The sequence below is a fragment of the Lingula anatina genome, chromosome 1, assembly GCF_051362555.1.
Source record: "Lingula anatina isolate TDL-2025a chromosome 1, LinAna3.0, whole genome shotgun sequence".
NCBI classification, from domain to species: Eukaryota; Metazoa; Brachiopoda; class Lingulata; order Lingulida; family Lingulidae; genus Lingula; species Lingula anatina.
The window spans coordinates 68002763-68021746 of record NC_141767.1 but is presented as its reverse complement, the minus strand read 5'-3'; the positions used below and the strand labels follow the sequence as shown (position 1 = coordinate 68021746).

General features: G+C 34.9%; 1 protein-coding gene across 1 annotated transcript; it reads left to right on the top strand.

Moving 5' to 3' along the window:
* Window positions 1-742: 742 nt before the first annotated feature.
* Window positions 743-16987, top strand: LOC106158464 (tyrosine-protein phosphatase non-receptor type 5). The gene is made up of 14 exons (XM_013534461.2): window positions 743-888; window positions 4153-4252; window positions 4562-4697; window positions 7351-7452; window positions 8597-8844; window positions 9914-9994; window positions 11453-11552; window positions 11728-11806; window positions 11966-12042; window positions 12258-12395; window positions 13065-13178; window positions 13440-13606; window positions 14033-14146; window positions 14389-16987. The coding sequence occupies exons 3-14, from the start codon at window positions 4566-4568 to the stop codon at window positions 14489-14491; spliced, it is 1455 nt and encodes a 484-aa protein (XP_013389915.1). The 5' UTR covers window positions 743-888; window positions 4153-4252; window positions 4562-4565; the 3' UTR covers window positions 14492-16987.
* The last annotated feature ends 1997 nt before the right edge of the window (window positions 16988-18984 follow it).

The following is an 18984-nucleotide window of genomic DNA, read 5'->3' as shown; positions in this document are numbered from 1 at the left end:
AATACTTGTACATGTAGCTTTATAATTAACACCCTTCATATTATCATGCAAAAATAGGTACGTCTAGTGATAAACAAGAATGAAATGTAGCAAATTTTGAACTTGTTCAGCGTTCAAACTTCTATTTAAAAAAATAGTCAATTAATATGAAAAGTGAGAAACGAGGGGATGCCTTATGGTAATGAGAATGATAAAAATGTAAAAGTACTTTATGCTAAGCAAACACATGGCCGGGTAAAACAATTGGTTCTAAACGGAAGAAACATATTTGGCAATTATTGGTAGAAAACAAATATGAGACATGCCTTATATTTGGGCAAGACACTTGCAGGTACATAAATATTCAGTTTGACCCCCCCCCCCCCTCCCCGTACATTTATTGGCACCAAACTTAATTCAAATTGCACCTAATGTGTGACGTGCTTGAAAACGAAACCTGGTACTTATTGATGCTTATAACCTGATATAAGCTTCAAAATATGTCATTGCACTGGGACATGGTGTTACAACGAAGCTTCATATCCCATTTGGCATGCTGCAACGTGGATGTGTACCCAAGGTTTGTTTACATGTGACGTCATCAACCACAAATGTTTTGAATCTTCCGCAATGACATCCATTGACAATTGATAAAAATATAATTCAGTGAGTATTTCTATCGCCTTTGTACGAAGCACTAAACCAAGACTAAAAAAGACCGAGCATGTTTATTTTTGGATGAAATACGTGTCAAATAATGAAATATGCGTTTTATTCTGGGACTATTTGATGCCCCAAAGATATTCCTCAAGTTCGGTTGTGATTCGGTTCTCCTGCAAGGCCCTGAATTTCTGCAAATTTTCGCAGACTTCTGTCACTTTTTTGCGAAACTGACAGGTTGTCTTATAGGTAAGTGCGCGATCTTAAATGAGTAAACTATTTATTTAGTGGAGAAATGAGTTGTCCAACATTGTAAACAAGCGGTAAATACCCACATGCAATTTAGTAAGTTGTCTAAGGTAAAATGGCTGACGATCGGCGATAGCTGCCCATTCATTCATTCATTCATTCATGGTTGGCAAGTCGTCCTTTCATATCAGATCTGTAATGCATATTACGTATTTTAGGTTCAGTTAATGAAATATGATTGAAAACTGCACGAGAATTTTCTTAATGCTTTAGCACTACTGTACATATACAGTAGTACTTCAAATATTCAAGAACAGATTAAGCAAGCTGACTGTATAGTGTGTATTTTTATTTTTTGTAGAGAATAATTAAATCCAGCATGCTATTACAGACAGAAGTCATGGCATTTATGTCATATGCCCCCAAAACTAAAACCTGTAAACTCTTCGATTTTTAGTGTTTTTCTAAATTCAGTTAATTGGTGACTTTGATCATTGTCTCTACTATTTAAAATTCAAATAAATTTATGTTGCACTTTGATGTTCACACCTGAATTAGCTTGAGGTAATTTCCTGTTAAAACAACAAAAACTCATCAACTAAATTGTTGAACTAAGTAATTTATTTGAATAATGGAGACATAGATAAAAATAGTTACATAATTGGCAGTGTTTGCCTCTTAGGAAAATTAGTTGCTGACCGAAAGTCCAACAATCTTGAAAAGTAGCTGGACTGAATGTCTGCCGGGTGGGAAAACTTCTCAGCCCGTTCTAAAAGTTGTCAGCCTCGGGCAGACGGTCCAGCCTTAATTTCTAACACTGATAATTGGAATTTTGGAAAACAAGGTGTTTGAGCGTATTCATCACAGATGATCCTCCAACCTACTGATCCCCGGACTAAATATGGCCGACCCCACTTAAAAGCAAAGCTGCTTATTATCCTAATGGTCTCTCCGCCTTCGCATGCACCATTCCTGCAGGGGCCTAGCAATTAAACCTCAAAGCTGAGATTTAATCTATGTCTAGGCGGGGAGACCATTAGGATAAGGGCAGCTTTGCTTTTAAGTGTGGTCAGCCATATTTAGCCAGTGGATCAGTAAGTCTCGGAATAATCTGTTCTGAATGTGCTTTTTTAAAACTTGAAAGAAAGAGAGTCAGTATATGTACTAAAACTTGTTGATGTGAGGAAATATATTTTTCTTGGGAGAGAATCCCACATAAGATATGTACAAGTCACAAGTGAATTCTTTTGTGATACATGGAATTATTTTTACATTCAGAACCTAAATGTAAATTTCAAATTCAACAATGTATTGATTGATTTTCATAATTATTCATTCATCATTTAAATGAAATTATGATAATTAGTATGTACAGTGTTAAATTATGGAAAATGTCACCATACAGTTTATATGCTCATGGTTACTAGTAAGTAAAGGATGGAATTTTTAAGTGAGATAGTTTGTAAGAGGAACTTCTGTGGAAGTCTGGGATGCAGATATTTTCTCCATGATGTTATCACTTTTTTCTTTTGAAACTGTGTAAAAGATATTTGTTATACGATGGTATAAACTTGGTTCACATATTAATTTATTGACAGCCCTGTCAGATCCCTGACTTATAATATTGATTTTGTAAGTCCTCGACAGCTTTTTCCCCATGGCTGACCTTGATCATAATCAATTTAAAAATCAATGACTGGCAATATGTATAAAGCATCTAAATAGATGAAATTTGGAATACCTTTTATAACTGCCTGTTGAACAATGAACATTTACTTCAAACATAAAAAAGTAAATGTTTTACTTGGATAGGCACCTCCAGGCACCTGGGGATTAATGACTTATGATAATGAGACTTGCATCATAAAAGACAAACTATTATTGTGTGTTGAACAGAATATTGACAATATCGTGATTGTAAGACTTGGTTCAATGGATTGTTCTGTTAAACTATAATGTCATGTCAGCATTTAAAGGCTATTGGCTCGTTCTCAGACTTACACTTTGGTTAATTGAACAAGTTTTTATAAAATGAAAGAAGAATTTATTTCCATTTCATTTTTTAATTATAAACCTGGTATGAAAATAGATGAACTATTTAATATTTATAACTGTTTTCATAAAAATAAGATATGCTGGGGTAGCGCTAACACTCGTCAATTTAGCCAAATGCTAAAACTGACTTAAATTGGCTAAAGAAAAGGGCTTGATTTGACATGTTTTAGCCAAATTATAACCAGTTTGATAACAAATTGACAAAAATGTGGTGATATGGCTAAGCGAAAAAAATTGCTAGCGCTACACCAGATATGATATTCATTCCTAGGTTATAAATGGGTTATCAATTGTAAAATTCTTAGTTTAAAGGTTTTAGGGGACTTGGATAGCGAAGCTTACTCTTGGTAAAAATTACATATATAAGTAAGAAAACTGGATTATAAGGGGGCTGTGAGCTTATAAATTAAAACTGATAATGACTTTATTCACCAGACCAACTCTTTCTTTATATCAACAAGTGGAATACTACAATTTTATGAGATTGGGGTTTTCAAGAAAGTGATTGATTGATTAAGATTTAAACAAATACTGCATATAATCAGCCTAGCAAGTCATTCATTGATCACATTTGTTAGACTTGGAGCAAATGTGGGGGTGTTTAAACTTCTTATGAAACCATTTTGTACAATTGAGCATAACCTATTTAAGATGTTTACTGAAATGATTAATAACCTACATTGACTAAAATACAGAATAACAAAAGTTGAGAAACCTTTCTGAAAGTCAAATTTTCATTTTGTTCACTGAGCCCACCTTTCTCTGAGTGGGATGGAAGTAGGTTACATTGACCTTAGCAGCAATGTTGCATATCTCCCTACCTTTGTTGCATGCCACATATAAAATAAATTGATTTTTATGTGCTTACATTGTATACAGTGCTAGTAGTTACAGCGATCAATAATCAAATAGTAGGTTCACATATCAACTAGAACTGAATGAGGATGTATGGTTGAATTCTGTACGTGTTGGGTTGGTACATACAGACTAGGGAACGCTGAACATGTTTGGTTCAATATTTCTATTTACCTCATCTTTTAGAATTGTATTTTGACTGTCTGATTTTGTTGTTAATTGTTTGTCAGATGTGGTAACTATTTGGATAGTTGGACGTGCTTTGTTGTTTGTTGTACATGGAATGACATAAAGTCAAGAGTTATAATGATTTCAGTTGTCCAATCATAGATAACTTTATTAATTCTTTTGCAGGGAATATGCCCAAAATCCTGGCTACTAACAAGTAAGAAGGCAACCATTTTGTCTCCAGTAACAGTTGGCTAGATGATTGGAGGACATAGTCAAAGGCTTAGTAAGCAGGCATTTGAATTAATGATTTATTTTTATGCTATGAATTAAAAGGGACTCGGTATACTGTGAATATGTCATCCAATTTTTTATGTTTCAACCTTTGAATCTTCCTGATTTTTGCTTGATAGAAAGTTAGATTAAGTATTTAGAAAATGTCATTTTCACTTCAAGATTTCAAGAGAATGTTCACAAAAAATACCGAAAGAAAGAAATAGACAAGTGAATAAGTGAAGAAAAAATAGAATTAAAAAAAAAAATTGAACGAAAGATAAACAATAGGTTTAAAATTATTTTGATTTTTTTTTTTCAGTGCAATGACCATTGAGCTTCAGCATCCACCATGGTTAAGTAGGCCCTGGCATAGCACCTCCACTCCTTCACTGTACAAGAACCTTCTGAAAAGATTGAAAGAAGAAGATACCACACCAACCACTTTATACACAAAGGTACTATAAAACAACTGTTTACTTTATAGCTCATAACTCACATGGTTTCCAACACAATTGATCTGAAAGTACAATGTTTTTCATTCGAAATGTATTGATGCCTGAAAGTACGAGAATTAAAAAAAAAAGGAATTATACATTATGCCTTAATTTGTGGGCAGCCCTGTACAAGTGAAACTTAACCCGGAGTTCCATGCTATATATGATTCAGGAATGCTGAAAATTACTAGTTTTCAATATAATAATCTATTAAACCCAACACCCTGTTAGCAATAATTCTGTTCATCCACACAGGATTTGAAAGTCGTGTCCAAGGCATTAGTAACTAATATAGGTACATTTTATTTGAATGAATTAAGGGATTATTTCCTCTGAAGCAATGGTTGCTAATGAGGGAGCATTAATTTAATGAAAATAATTATTTTCAGATTAGGTTGCCCCATTGTGCAACAAAAAGTAAATTCCTACTGCATTTGATCTTGAAACTTCCTGTATGTGAATTTGGCATTTACCTTTCAAACAGTAAACCATGTAAGATTCCACACAATATCGTAGTCAGTTAGCCAATGTTTTGCTAGTATCACAATCCTATCCATCAATGTCATATTTTGTCTAAGAAGGAAAAACATTTCCAGGCAATTACCAAAAGATAACCTGTTTCTTACCACCTACTCATAGCTTAGAGGAAACCTAACAGACTTGCTTTTAAATCATTTATCCTTGACCAGCTTTTCTGCCTTATGGGATTGTGTTGTCTCGGAGCTGTCATTTGTGGTCAAAGCTGGTATACCACAAGATACATCTTACCAGTTGAAACAGAGGAGGCATTTTCCTCTTGGGCTGTCACTGAAAGACACAAGAGGAGTGGGTAGTTGCAGTCATGAAAATCACCTTTGAAAGGCAACCCTATTTTGTTTCAAGATATGCATTTAGAATCTTGGTGATGCTCTTTTTGTATGATAGAAATTTCGGCAGTACCGTTTCTGCACCCCTTGTTTTGGAAACAACATTTTTTCTATGTTTATACAGGATTTGGCCTTCTATTAGTTTCAGTTGAACAAGTGTGGGTGCCTCTTTAACCAAGCATGTTTTGATGAAAACAAATATTGTCTCACTTTCTGGTTTGGTTTTATTGATGAAATAGCAAGAGAGAAGATGAATGAAATTTATCATTCACTACCACACATGTATTCTAAAGGTCACGGCAAACATTGACCACTCATCATCTAAGCAGCATATGAAGCCATGCAGTTGATAACTCAGAACAGTAGCAATCACAGTGTGTGTTCAATATATGGCTGTGTGGGTGCCGCTGCATGTTTTGTGGGCGATGGAATGAGGTGGTGGTCTCTCTGATATATACAGTAACGAGTTGAACTGGTTGGCGATTACACTGGATTTCAGTTGCAGTAAGTTTCTATGCTAAAAATGGATTAAAGAGTTTAAAAAAATTTTTTGACTCCTTGATTTATAGTAGCAGTTAAAAGTGTTAGAAATGTACTTTTAAAGGTTCTTGATTTTTATGTACACACACAGATGATTTTTTGTGTAAGGTACTTGTAAGCAAACAGATGTATAAACGCCTACACATAGACTGTTAATGAGATCTCTGTGAATTGATTAGAACTGCACTTTAGTTAGTAATTGGTCTTGGGTAAAATTGATGATACTTTTTCAAGAGTAAGACATATAATCATGACCTAGGTTGTTGCAAATGGTCGTTTTCATAAACCAATGGGTTCAGGTACTAGTTTTTGTTGCTGGCAGGCCGTGATTTTTCCAGAAAGAGAAGCCAGTAACATTTTGATGAATGGAACTGGATGTGTGTTACAATCTACTGTATGCCACAGTTTTCATTAATGAACTGTCATATGTACATTTCCTATTGATCGGTCTTGCATTTTTGTGAAAAATAATATCCTGACAAGCAATCGTTCTTAAGCAGAGAGTTTGAATCTTGGCCAGGTTCTGGCATATGCATACATGTGTTTAGAACTTTCTGTTTTAATGAAAAAATATGCTCCATGAGGACTCCAAAGAAAGTATAAAACAGAGGGATGCTAACTTTGAAATACTAGTATTTTGCATGTTATTTATGAGAGTAGGATTTATTTGGTGAGACTCTCTGGCTTAAAAATAACCCAACATTCCTGAGATTTGCCTGGAATATCCAGGTGACTAGCAACCCACACATTTGCCTGGTAAGATCATAGGGTTGCATGTTAACTCATTGTAAAATACTGTGACTCTGGAGAATCAATCGATAAAGCAGCATTTCTATTTTGTACAGATTTATTATATACTAAAGTTAATAGTAGGCATGGTAAGTAATATCCTTAGAAATGGCAGCAAGAAGGTGAATAAATTGGTGATAATACAGTGTACATGGGTCTCCTAGTGCAAAGCTGTACATGTCTTGTTATTTGTATATTTATAAGGCATCTCAATCATGAAATGTTATACTAGCTGCTGGCAGACATCCAGTTTCCTATATTTTTTTTTTTTTTGTTATAGATTCAGGTAACTCCCACTGCATTGCTGCTTCAGAGGACTAGAAGTGGAGCTAAAGGAAAGGATTATAATATTGATGCATCGTTATCAAGTGGAGTTTAAAAAGAAAATGCTGAATAAGTTATTTCCTATTTATTTGCAGGTGTCAGGTTTGGGGGCTGGAGACCAGCTGTGGACACAGTGGTATGTGTGGCTAGCCTTTGGCTTGGGGGCCCTCCTGGTAGCAGTGACCATTGTCATTGTGGTGAGTAATTTTTACATTTTTTTTATATAGGGTGCGTTCACAATGAAACTATTGTATACTAGGTAATTTGAATTAATATGGAGGAGACTCTTGTTGCATGCAATGGGGTTAAAAGATAAACAAGCCTCCTCTTGGCATTGAGAATATAGAAAAACTGGTGATTATACAAGTACATTGGAGAAAAGAGGAGGCATTTTAATCTGGTTGCATTCAGGGAGAGTCCCCATAGAGTTGGTACAAGCTACCTAGTGCGATAGTTTCATTGTTAACATACCCATAGTTATTCAATATAAGTTCTCTTTTTTTGGCCACTTAACCATCAGATACATGAGAATGAAAACATGCTTATCTAGGTAAGATTTTATCAGAACATTATGGAGCCTGTTATGTCAGTGTTTGTTAGTACTTTAAAGCATGCTCTTGTTGCCTCACAAAAACCTATGTATTCTGACCATGTTTTAGCCGAGTAACAGCTTGCTATAATAACATTCACAAAAAATCCATTGACAGAATGATGTATGATATTTGGCTTCATTTCAATGTAGAGTAGAGAGGAAGAATTCATCCCATAAATCATGTGCAATTTTTAGTTAGTTCATTGAACTTTTGATCAATATTTTCATAATTGGGACACATGGCATGTCCAGTGGGATTAGAGGTTTGATATTGATGCAAACAGTGTGTTTATTCAGCTTTAATTGTGACCGATTCTGTTTTACTGTGTAGAATTAGTAATTTCTCTTTATTCTATATATTTGTGTCATAACTATGTTTTTACTGATCATTTTGACTTAGAAAAATAATAGATAAAAAAAAGCTGAGATAAGATAACCTAACATTTTTATACGTTTCAAAATAACATGTGAAATTTTCTTACCATTAGATATGTAAGTCTTAAAATGTAATGCTCATTGTGAAAAGTCCTTGAATTCTGAATCGTCTTCGTAACCACCTCTCCCCTGTAAATGTGGTGTAAGCAGGGAAGACATTTTTTGACTATAGGCAGATTTCCAACTTTTTTGGGAACCAAAAATATGATTGCCCTACTGTAGGCTGCCCCCTGGACCCCATGGCATTCTTTTCCACTTTTTCACTAAATGGCAGTCTTAACCCTACCTACGTTTAAGCTTCACCTCTATTTTAGGTTTGTTGCTGTGTGCACAAGAGGAAGAAAAAGCGAGGTGAAATGCAGGTGCTTGCCATGCCACAGCAGATCTGCATCTACCAAGGCCCAAGCCCCAAGTCTGCTGTCCACAGTACCACCTATATCCAACCAGGGACTGACTCCAGCTGTACCAGCTCCACTGCCAGCTCCACACCCAAACAGAGCCCATCCATCTCTCCCAAACACAAGCAGATCTCTAGGGTCAAAGCTAAAAGTTTGATAGAAAGGTAAAGATAGCTGGAAAATATATGTATGGATGTTTGAATGGAAGAAAACAGAAGCTTTTTATGGAATGTGTAGTAGATTATGTATTGTATCCATTTTTCTCATTGGTGTTTGACCAGCATTGTCTGTGGTTCAGATTGTCTTTGTCCATGGCCTATTTCACACACACACACACACACACACACACACACACACACACACACGAAATCAACTTTTTAGGCAAACTTTTGTTAGTTGTGCTTTTAGTCAGTTTCACAAAGAATCTAATAGGCTGCTTATCTCCTTTTTATTGCTAAAATTAAATATTTCACCAATTTTATATCATGGCTAAGATATTTTTAGGCATCTTTTGTTGCTATGTCATTGACTTATAGCAAAAACTTCAGTCCTCTGTTTATCCTCGTTTTTGTTGAAATTATTGATATGTATGTGTATGTGTGATACAGCATGGTTTGCATTCCATTTTATCTTAGTTCAACACAAATTTATTTCTAGATATTTCAGCTGCATCTGTCATACTTCTAAATAATAGAGCAGTCAATAATGGTCAGTGTAGACGGCCACTGATCAAATGCTGCAAATGGATTAAGACACGTAGAAGATGATTCATTCTCCTAATGTTTGAAATTTTTATTTTAAAATGAAAACTTAATATTGCAGCTTAGTCACGGTTTTTGAGAGTAATGTTCCACTGATGCATTTGAAGTTTTTCTGTTACTTTGACAAGGATGACATTTATCAACTGTAGATGCTCTCAAAGTTATAGGACAGGACAGTGACTGCTTTCCTCAATTTGTTGAATATAAACTATATTTCAAAACCAAAATCCCATACACAATGTCCTGCCTAAAAATCTGACTTTTAAAAGTCTTTCCCACTTAAGTGAGACTGCTATCAAATGAATGTTAAATTTCAGCAGGCTGAAAGCATTGTGAAACACTTCTGATACCTATTGTTTAATTAGCAGTCTTTAGTTGGCCAGGTATTTAGTTTTAGAAATCATGATTTGTGTGTGTGTGTGTGAAATCGCCTGGTGTTCTAATGTTAACAATACTGTTTTATTTTCTACAGGAGAGGGTCCAATAATTCTTTAACCCTTGACTTGAGTCTCCATCCAGACAATCAAAACCAGAGGTCACCAACCAGGGAGAGGTGAGTGTGCGGGTGTTTGAGCTACATAGGAGAGATTAAAATGGACTTCATTGTTTTTAATATGGATTTTTAATTGAGTTATGGTGGAATTGATTAGAAGCATAACAAGACTGTGGAATCGAAGCAATGTAAGATAGGAAAAATAGTGAAAATAGGCTTTCATTGTATGTGTAGCTTCCAGTGACTTACAGCTTTTAAGTAGTTTGTCATGCACAGTCATGGTAACAGATTATAAATAATTGAATGCCAGAAACATGGTTGAAATATTGCAAAGATCCACTAACTTCAATACAGGAATAGCTGAATAATAAAAAAAAATTCCATACTGAGCACTTGAGGGTCTTGGTATTCTTAAGTTAAATAATTTTCTAGTTCAAGGCCAAATCTTACTGGTTATTAAAAAGGAGGCTACCAAAGTTATTCATGGTAAAAGATGCTGGCAAAGTTTGTAAGTGGTGCCTCTGTGATTGGAAGATTGAGCCCTGGATGTACAGTATTGTAGAATGTTCAGAAGGTTCTGTGCTGCAAGGGAAAATAGATTTTGATGAGCTGAATTAAGGAGAAACTTACCACCTCAGTGATTGTTCAGTGTTGGATAGACACTGGGGATAAGCAAAAGGACACCTGCCTTATTCGTATTTCTTATTATCATGATTGTATTTGTCCTCTGATGTTATTCTCCAAGAGTTTCCACTCTTGGTGTCATTTTTCTGTAATGTGGACCAGTCTGAATCATAAGATTGTGTGGCTCATTAGTTAACACTGAGAGATGATAATCTCACTTAGGTGGTTTTCTACCTAAAGGTCACATGGTGTAATTTGGATAGAGTAAACGGAATATCCATCGAAGTGTTGCTTGGGATAGAATATCACATGATGTACGCTTGGATGATGCAGAAAAAGAGATGAGAGTTTATAAGCGAATGTACTATTTTAATTGTGATGCATCTATTCTTGCTTAGTGCAGCATTTAATTAGTTGCTGTCTGAGCCAGCCATTATTCTCTACTCTATTATTTAGTAGATATTATTATTGCACCTGAAAAATATCCAGCAACGAAATGAGATTTAAAATAATGGGGATAATGTTGTTCCACAATTTTCATTAGTCTGAGTAAAATTGACAAATGAATTCAGGAATAAAAAAGACAATTAAATTGACAGAGGACTGTGTTGCTTAGAAGACTGCTGTTGATAAATAATTTCCAACAAACATCTGCATGACTTGGCAATATAGCCCCGGCCTGAAAATTTATATGCTGTTATCATTTTGATGTGCTATTTACTTTGAATTAGTTCACAATTGGGAGAAAAATAAAGATAATAATTAGTTTCTGAACACCAGTAATTAGAAATATAAAATTGTTTACATTTATTTGAAAATAACGTACAATTTAATTATAATTACAGGATATTAAATATTATATATTAAAATATGTAAAATCAATATTTTTTTCAGGTGCAATGAAGAATATTTAGCCACAGCAGGGAATAGAATGTCTAGAAGTCAACTACGCCACTGTCTTAAAAATGTTAAAGCTTTATATGAAGAATTTTGGGTAAGTCAAAGTAAAATACAATATATCTTTGTTGACATTTAGAATATACAAGGCTCATTTTACGTTTCCTGTTCGACAATGGTGTAGGAATTTTGTGTAGCATCACTGGATAAACTAAAGGATTTTGATGTTTGGAAGGTACATATTTGTGAATGAAGAATGATTTTGTTTTCAGGAGATACCTATGAACCATTCTGACAAAGTAGAAATAGCCGGATCTGGGACAAAAAACAGATACAGAACTATTATACCTAGTAAGTGAAATTTAACAGGATCATATTGTTTGGTGTATGTGATAACTCATATTTCGATAGTATTTTTTGACAAAAAAAAAAAAACTGATGCTCTTTGCATATACATTTTGGTGTTTGATTATCAAATAAACTATGTGAAAATATGACTTATTATTTCAGATGAAAGCACTAGGGTAAAATTAGAAGAAGTAGATGGGGACCCCCTTACAACATATATTAATGCAAACTATGTCAGGGTAAGTTAAGTCTATGGGTCAGGTGGCATGAAGGGTTATTCAAAACCAATTTTAATGGCGAAACATAAATCTTCACATCTAAATCTATTTTGTCACTTTACAGACATATATTAATTGACACTGTCAGTTATGTCAGCATCTTTATTAACAGTCACAAAATAGCTTAAATATTTCAGACAGTGCCAGACTCCATGTAATATGATTATGTATTGTAGGGATATGCAGGAGAAGAGAAAACATACATAGCAACCCAGGGTCCCATGGCGCACACTGTACATGACTTCTGGAAAATGATCTGGCAGGAAAAAGTCCCCATTATTGTGATGATAACAAAACTTAAGGAAAAAGACAGGGTATGGGATTGCAGATGTCTGTGGTTGTTTTTAGGTTAAAATATGTAAAGTTTTCCTGAAGACTGACATGTATATTTAAGTACAAACTTGGAGAGAAAATGCCCTTAAACTAGAATCCAGGACTTAGTGAACAGGAGCTATTTGTTCCAGTCCCAGGTGGTAATGGAAAGCTGGATCAGTTGACTGGCGACATCCTTTCTTGATTAGTTTTGTGGTTTCTCTGTGGTTAGGCTAGGGTCATGCGACTATAGGAAATTTTCCCCAGGGGATAATAGAAAATTTAGAGTATTCAGTTAGCTTTGTGTCATTTTAATACTGATGTTTGAAAACTGTTATTTGGTTAGATCAAATATGTGCTTGGTAGGACCTTGTCAGGGTTGGGGTTCATATACTAAATACTACAGAAAATTAGAAAAAATGTTTGCTGATTTGATTTTTTTTCTTGGTGATTGTTGCAAAAAATGTATTCCCTGTTGCTAATGATTAAGCAGCTGGCTTGACATAGAGAAGAAAATAACATGTATTTGCTGAAAGATTGTAGCCAATTTATTTTTCCAGGACATTGATTAAAATGATGCCTATTTTGCTATGAGTAAATATGAAGTACATCTCTCATTTGTCACAAAATCTTTCTGTTAAAGCTGTTTAAGGAAGAGTTTTGTTTTGTAGAGTAAATGTGAAAGCTACCTCCCAGTCACCCAGGGTGAATACAGTGGGATCCATGTGACAGTGCAGGACACAGAGGAACATGAAGGCTTTACCCTAAGGAGACTGCTTCTACAGGTCAGTGGACACCAGGAACTAAAGTCCCTGGCTAGAATAGCTTGGAGGTGCACAGTTGGCAAATTCTATATTTCATCCTCTCGTGATGTTTTCAACATTATCAAAAATTCAAGGTCATCATAAAAATTTAGGGATAATCATTTGATGGTTTAGCTCCTAAGTGAACAACTAAGCAAAGGTGTTTGTATTTCATTGTTGAGACTGTTTTTGCACTCTTTGGAGATATGACAGTGAGTTTTATAACATTTTTTTTTCTTTTAGAAAAATGAAGAAAAGCAGATCATATCCCATTACTGGTACACGTCCTGGCCAGACCACAAGGCCCCAGAGACGGCACGTCAGCTCTTAGACCTGGCCACTCTTGTGGAGCAACAGAGACAAGATCTGCAGACCAAGGCCAAGGTGGGACCAGTAGTTGTCCACTGCAGGTGAGCTGTGGGCTTGGGTGGAAAAAAAAAGTTGCATAGGGTACTACATTTCAAATACCCGATGCTTTTACGGAATGAGAACTGAATATATATATTAATAACAGTAAGTATCTAGAACAAATCTTGTGGAACATTTTTTTTTCTTTGATATCATTGAAACATGATGAACATTGTCTATCTCTTCTCTTCATGTAACTCTCATTTTCCTGGTCCCTAACTGTAATTATCATTAGTGTTCCACCACCTCTGCTTTTGTCACAGGTGCCAGAGTTTTCAAGGTTATTGTAAAGCTGAGACTTTCATATCTCTAGTTTCAGTGCAAATGGTCTTGAAAACATGTAATTGAGAGTGTATCTTTCTTAATAGCACCTTTTTAAAATTGATCCATTTCAAGTACATAAAGTACTAAACTTGTATTTTTCCTAGTGCTGGCATAGGACGGACTGGCTGTTTTATAGGCACCAGTATTGGCATGAGACAGCTGGAGGAAGAGGATGCTTTAGACATACTGGGAATTGTTTGTCAGATGAGAAGAGACAGGTAAATGGACTAATTGTTCAATTTTATTTGGTTTGATAGCATAGTAGGTAAACAAAAATGTTACATGTAAACTGAAGTGAATTCAGTTCTAACTTTAATTGGAATATTTTAGATTTGGTATTACATTTGCAAGGATGTCTCTTTACTTGCTGAATTTCTTATTGCAATAAACTATGTACAATTTAGTAGAAATTTAAATGATTATATATTCTTCATGTATTATTTTATCTCTTCTTTTCCAGGGGTGGAATGGTCCAAACCAATGAACAGTATGAATTCCTTCATCGAGCTCTCTGTCTTTATGAACAGCAAATTGAACACATAAAAAAGAAACCTAGTGGATAACACACAACACACATATGCCATGTGGAGGAATATTTTAAATTGTTGTCTCCTATATGAGGCAGGTTGTCACGTGCCAAGCAGGTGTGGTTGTCTTGTCAGTCAGCACAAACCCGGTGTGGGAAGAAGAGAGGAACAGTGCACACATACATATCTTTGTAGTTGTGGTAATTGGGAAGCACAGAGTAGGAAGAAGATGTAGTGATCTAATGGACTACTTGTAACAAATTGGATATTTGTCCAAACTATTGATAGTTGGGTGGTTTGGGGGAAGGGGGGGGGGCAGTGGAGACAATGAATTTGATTTGTTGCCTGTTATCCAGGTACAGAGGTTGTCTTCAAAATCCTTGGTGTTCCCAAATGAGTTACACTTTATAAGACGGAATGTCTGTGGAGTTTTGTAAAATGGTTGCAATACAAGCAGTGCCCTGATTGAATAGGACCATAGCATGAGGCAGCTGAAGTTTTTGAAAGCAGTTTGTTGAATAAGGTAGTTGCATACCCATTTTTCTCCTGCAGTGTGCATTTGTTCCAGTAACCATGCCATATTTTCATATCATTGTCAAGTGGGTATTTCTTTCCTCTGTGAGGTTTTAAAATTTGGATTTGTAAAATTTGGGTAAAGTGTCAAAAAAGACACAACAACATAGACAGTAATTGCTTACATAAATCCACTGACTTTGTAATAAAACTTAGATTATTAGATAAGACTGACAGTTGTTATGGAAACCTTTTTTGTCAGGAAAAAACAAAAGTTGAATGACAAAAAAAAAAAGATTGAATGCATGGTATGTTTAAAAATCATGTGATGGAAACTTAACTTTCTGGTGCATGGCATGTAAGGAGTATCAAGCTTAGGATTGCTATTGATCATTGGTATGACACATAACTTTGGAGCTTGGAGGGAATAATTTTAAATCTCTGGTCACAAATATGTTGTGCACTAGTTCATGAAATATGATGTGTGTAAATTTTCTACATTGTAAGTAAAAAATGAAATTGTTTTGAAATACTTGCTTAAATTTTTTTGATATTTGGTAATGCAAAGATATTTTCTATTGAGGTATTGATGTAAGGGTCTGTGGTCCTTAAAATGACTAGAATTTGCTGCTACGTGTAGGGCTTTGCTGCCTGTTAACATTTAGCCCTTTGTGTTCAGACGGTAGCAATAACTATGTCTAATGGATCAAGTCTGACTTATAACCAATTTGCTGCACATGCTTTCTACAAAGAAGAAACTGTCATAGTTAAAGGGTTAAAAATGTTATGGAAGTAATGTGCCTTAGGCAGACTGAAAGTTGGTATGCATGCTTAATTTCTGTGATGTTTATCATTTGAATCACTTATGAGCAAATGTATGGACTGATCCCTCAAAGGAAGTGTTTGTAGGAAGTAACAGAAATATGTTTTATTTTATTGTGCCATACCTTCATTTTCAGATTGTCTAAATGTTCAGTATATATAAGGTGCCTTGGCTAAATTGAATATTTAAACTTAACTAAACTGTGAACATGACCTTGCTTGTGAATATGTTTTATTATGAAAAGTTTTGTGGCAATATAACCAATTGTCTGTTCCTAAGAAAACACTCGTCTATATGTTTGTGTAATAAGTGGCGTTTCATTATGGTTGTCATTGAAACTGAATACAGCTGTAACAATAACTGTTTTGGTTTAAAGAAATTCAGCAGTGGAATGTTGTAATGTAGCAGTGTAAATTTCAGATTCCTTTTTTCTTAAACAGACACTTTCTGATTACTCACAAAGGGAATATAGATCATCACTGCCATTGGGTTCCATTTAATACTTTGCCAATGATTTATCAAAAGATTAACTTAAAACCAATCTATGATCTTAGTGATTGTGATACTTGCAATGTAGAGGTTGAAAACTGCATCTTGACAGCCTTTTACTTCGCAGTGGTTAATTGCAATGGATTGATTCAGAAGTCAGTTCAAACAAGTTGTCATTGCTTCACAACATAGTGACAGCAATTGTAAGGTACAGACATTTGAGAATACGGTTCCAGGAGTATTGTATATGTGGCCACCTGTTCACTGCCAATGTCACCACATGGGTAACCCACTCCTTACTGCCACTGGACTGGACACACTCAACGAGATGTGATTTTGGTCTCTCATTTATTATTCCTGCCATGTTGTTTTTCATTTAGTTCTTTACGAACAGAGACTTAACAAGTAACTTATCAATGTAGGGAGATCTAGTCAAACAGCAGACAAAGCATGTTTTCATCATGAGTTATGATTTGCAAGGTTAACTGTTTACAAGATTTTATTTTGCAAATGAGAGAATCTATATTGTGATTGTGATATTTTGAACATGCACTGTAAATGTGCTGTACAGCTGTAACATAGCTAGTGTACATACATCCTTTTATGTCAAATATTTTATGAACAGAACTGACTGTTCTCTACCAGTGCAAAATTATTGTCGTAAAACTTTATTTTTCAAGGGCAATAAAGTGTGTATTGTATTAATACCTTCATAGTATTATTTTTGTTATCCCACAGTGATTTTGAATTTAATTAACGCTCAGTTATTGAGGATTAGTGATACTGCTTGCCTAGGATTGTGTTTGTTTCAGAATAACGAAATCTTTTCAGTGACTCTATCTAACCAAACTGTTCCTCTGATAACTTTTAAAAGATAAAATATTCATAGAAGTATTTTCTTTGTAAAAATGAAAACTTTTTAAATCAAATCTGCACTATGTTTACTAAAATGGAATACTCTCTACTCTTAGCTTTTATGACCACAAAAGCAGAGTAAACTTCAGAGGCGGATCCAGAGATATTTTCTGACAGTCTTCCAAATTATCTTTGTTGGTCCATCCTCATTTTTGACCGTCTTCCGACAGAAAAAATTACATACCCATCAATGTAAACTTGAAAATCTGACCGTCTTCTAGGACTGCATTCCCACAGATTTTTAGATCGATCTATCCCTGTGGGGAGTCTCACTAGATTGGCGTCAGCTTAGGCGGCTTAATTGTCTGACTGGCCTATTAAAAGCTGTAAGGGGGTAATTAACTTTCGTGCGCGCTCGGCTGGCAGCAATTTAGTGTGAACCCCCAGGGAGTTAGGTCGCTCCAGATGGATCCTTCTAAATCTGTGGGAACCCAGTCTAGAAGACCCAGAAGATGGCCTCAATCCGCCCCTGAACTTCACTTAAGACATGTTAATTTGACAACTGTGCAGGTAAACTTTAACCAAAACCAGTGCATAAAGTGTGACTTAAAACAATAGCCAAAGGTTCCTGATCAGAAAATCAAATTACTCAAAAGTCAATTAATGCATAGAGTTTTAAAAAAAACACCTCTTAGTATGAAGCTGCACGACTTACCAAGAAACTGTTTAAGGAGACATTGAAGGTAATCCAGCACTCTACCTCTCTTTGACACTGTCTTCTTGGATACATGCGTCTAAACCATATTTTGGGAAGTGAGTATAATGCATGTCTTGCAAAGAAACCTAATTTATTTGACATTTAAATAGACCACGAGTGCCTAGTTTCTACTCAAAAATAATCATGGGAGTTATATTCTAGTAATGAACTACGACTTACTTTTGTAATACATAATTTTTATAAATAATTACTTTTTGACTTTATATATGTATGATTGTGTTTGTAATTTATTAAACGTAATGTAAGACCTCTTCAGTATTAAACCAGACTTTACCTATGTGCTTATTTAATATTCGACCAGTCTTTTACTTATACTTTGTGTTCAACATTACATGTATGTATAAACATTTTCCTTTTTTTTTGATATTTTACAGATGTCAGACCAATCTATACCTTTGGATAGTGGAGATGCATCCAGCTGGCCTCCCTGGGTCAACTTGGGTGTCCCCATATTGTCAGTGGTTTTGTTTGTGGTGTTTATGGTCTTCATCTACTGGTGGGAGCCCAGCTTTCCTCAAAATGTAGGAACTCAGACAGATCCACTGGTATGACATCCATATATTTATATATCCACCCTTAATAAAACTAAGCTTTCATAACATATGTGGTGACAATATTGGTTTGAAACATAAAAAGAAAAAGATAAACAAAAGTTATGAACTTCTCAGTTGACTGTGAAATAGTTAAGCACGTGTGGATAGAAGTGGAACAATGGGTAAACCAAACAGGTCTTAGTTAAAAAATATGATGTTTAGATATTATTTCAGGAATCAGCTGTAGTAATTATGTAAAAAATCAATTTGAAATCTATATGTTAATTTTTTTTAATCATCAATATAGTACCAGACAAACAATTACTTGATTGTTAAACCTATCTTTATATTAGTTTTGCTTAAAAGTATTGGAAAACTCAAATCGAGCCATGCAACTTTGCTTTTGTGTGATAGAAAGGGAGTGTGCTGTCAATACAAGTAAGGAGGTGCATGAGACAAGTGTTCATGCACATGCATGTGTGTGTATTTTGTTTTTATTATATTCTCAGTATTTTATATTTGTAAAAGAATAAAAAGA

Excerpts from the sequence above, each read along its gene's own strand:
- LOC106158464 (XM_013534461.2), top strand. The coding sequence starts at position 4,566 with ATGACCATTGAGCTTCAGCATCCACCATGGTTAAGTAGGCCCTGGCAT. Across the intron at positions 7,453-8,596 it reads CAGTGACCATTGTCATTGTG|GTTTGTTGCTGTGTGCACAA; the intron begins GTGAGTAATTTT and ends CCTCTATTTTAG. Across the intron at positions 12,043-12,257 it reads TTAATGCAAACTATGTCAGG|GGATATGCAGGAGAAGAGAA; the intron begins GTAAGTTAAGTC and ends TATGTATTGTAG.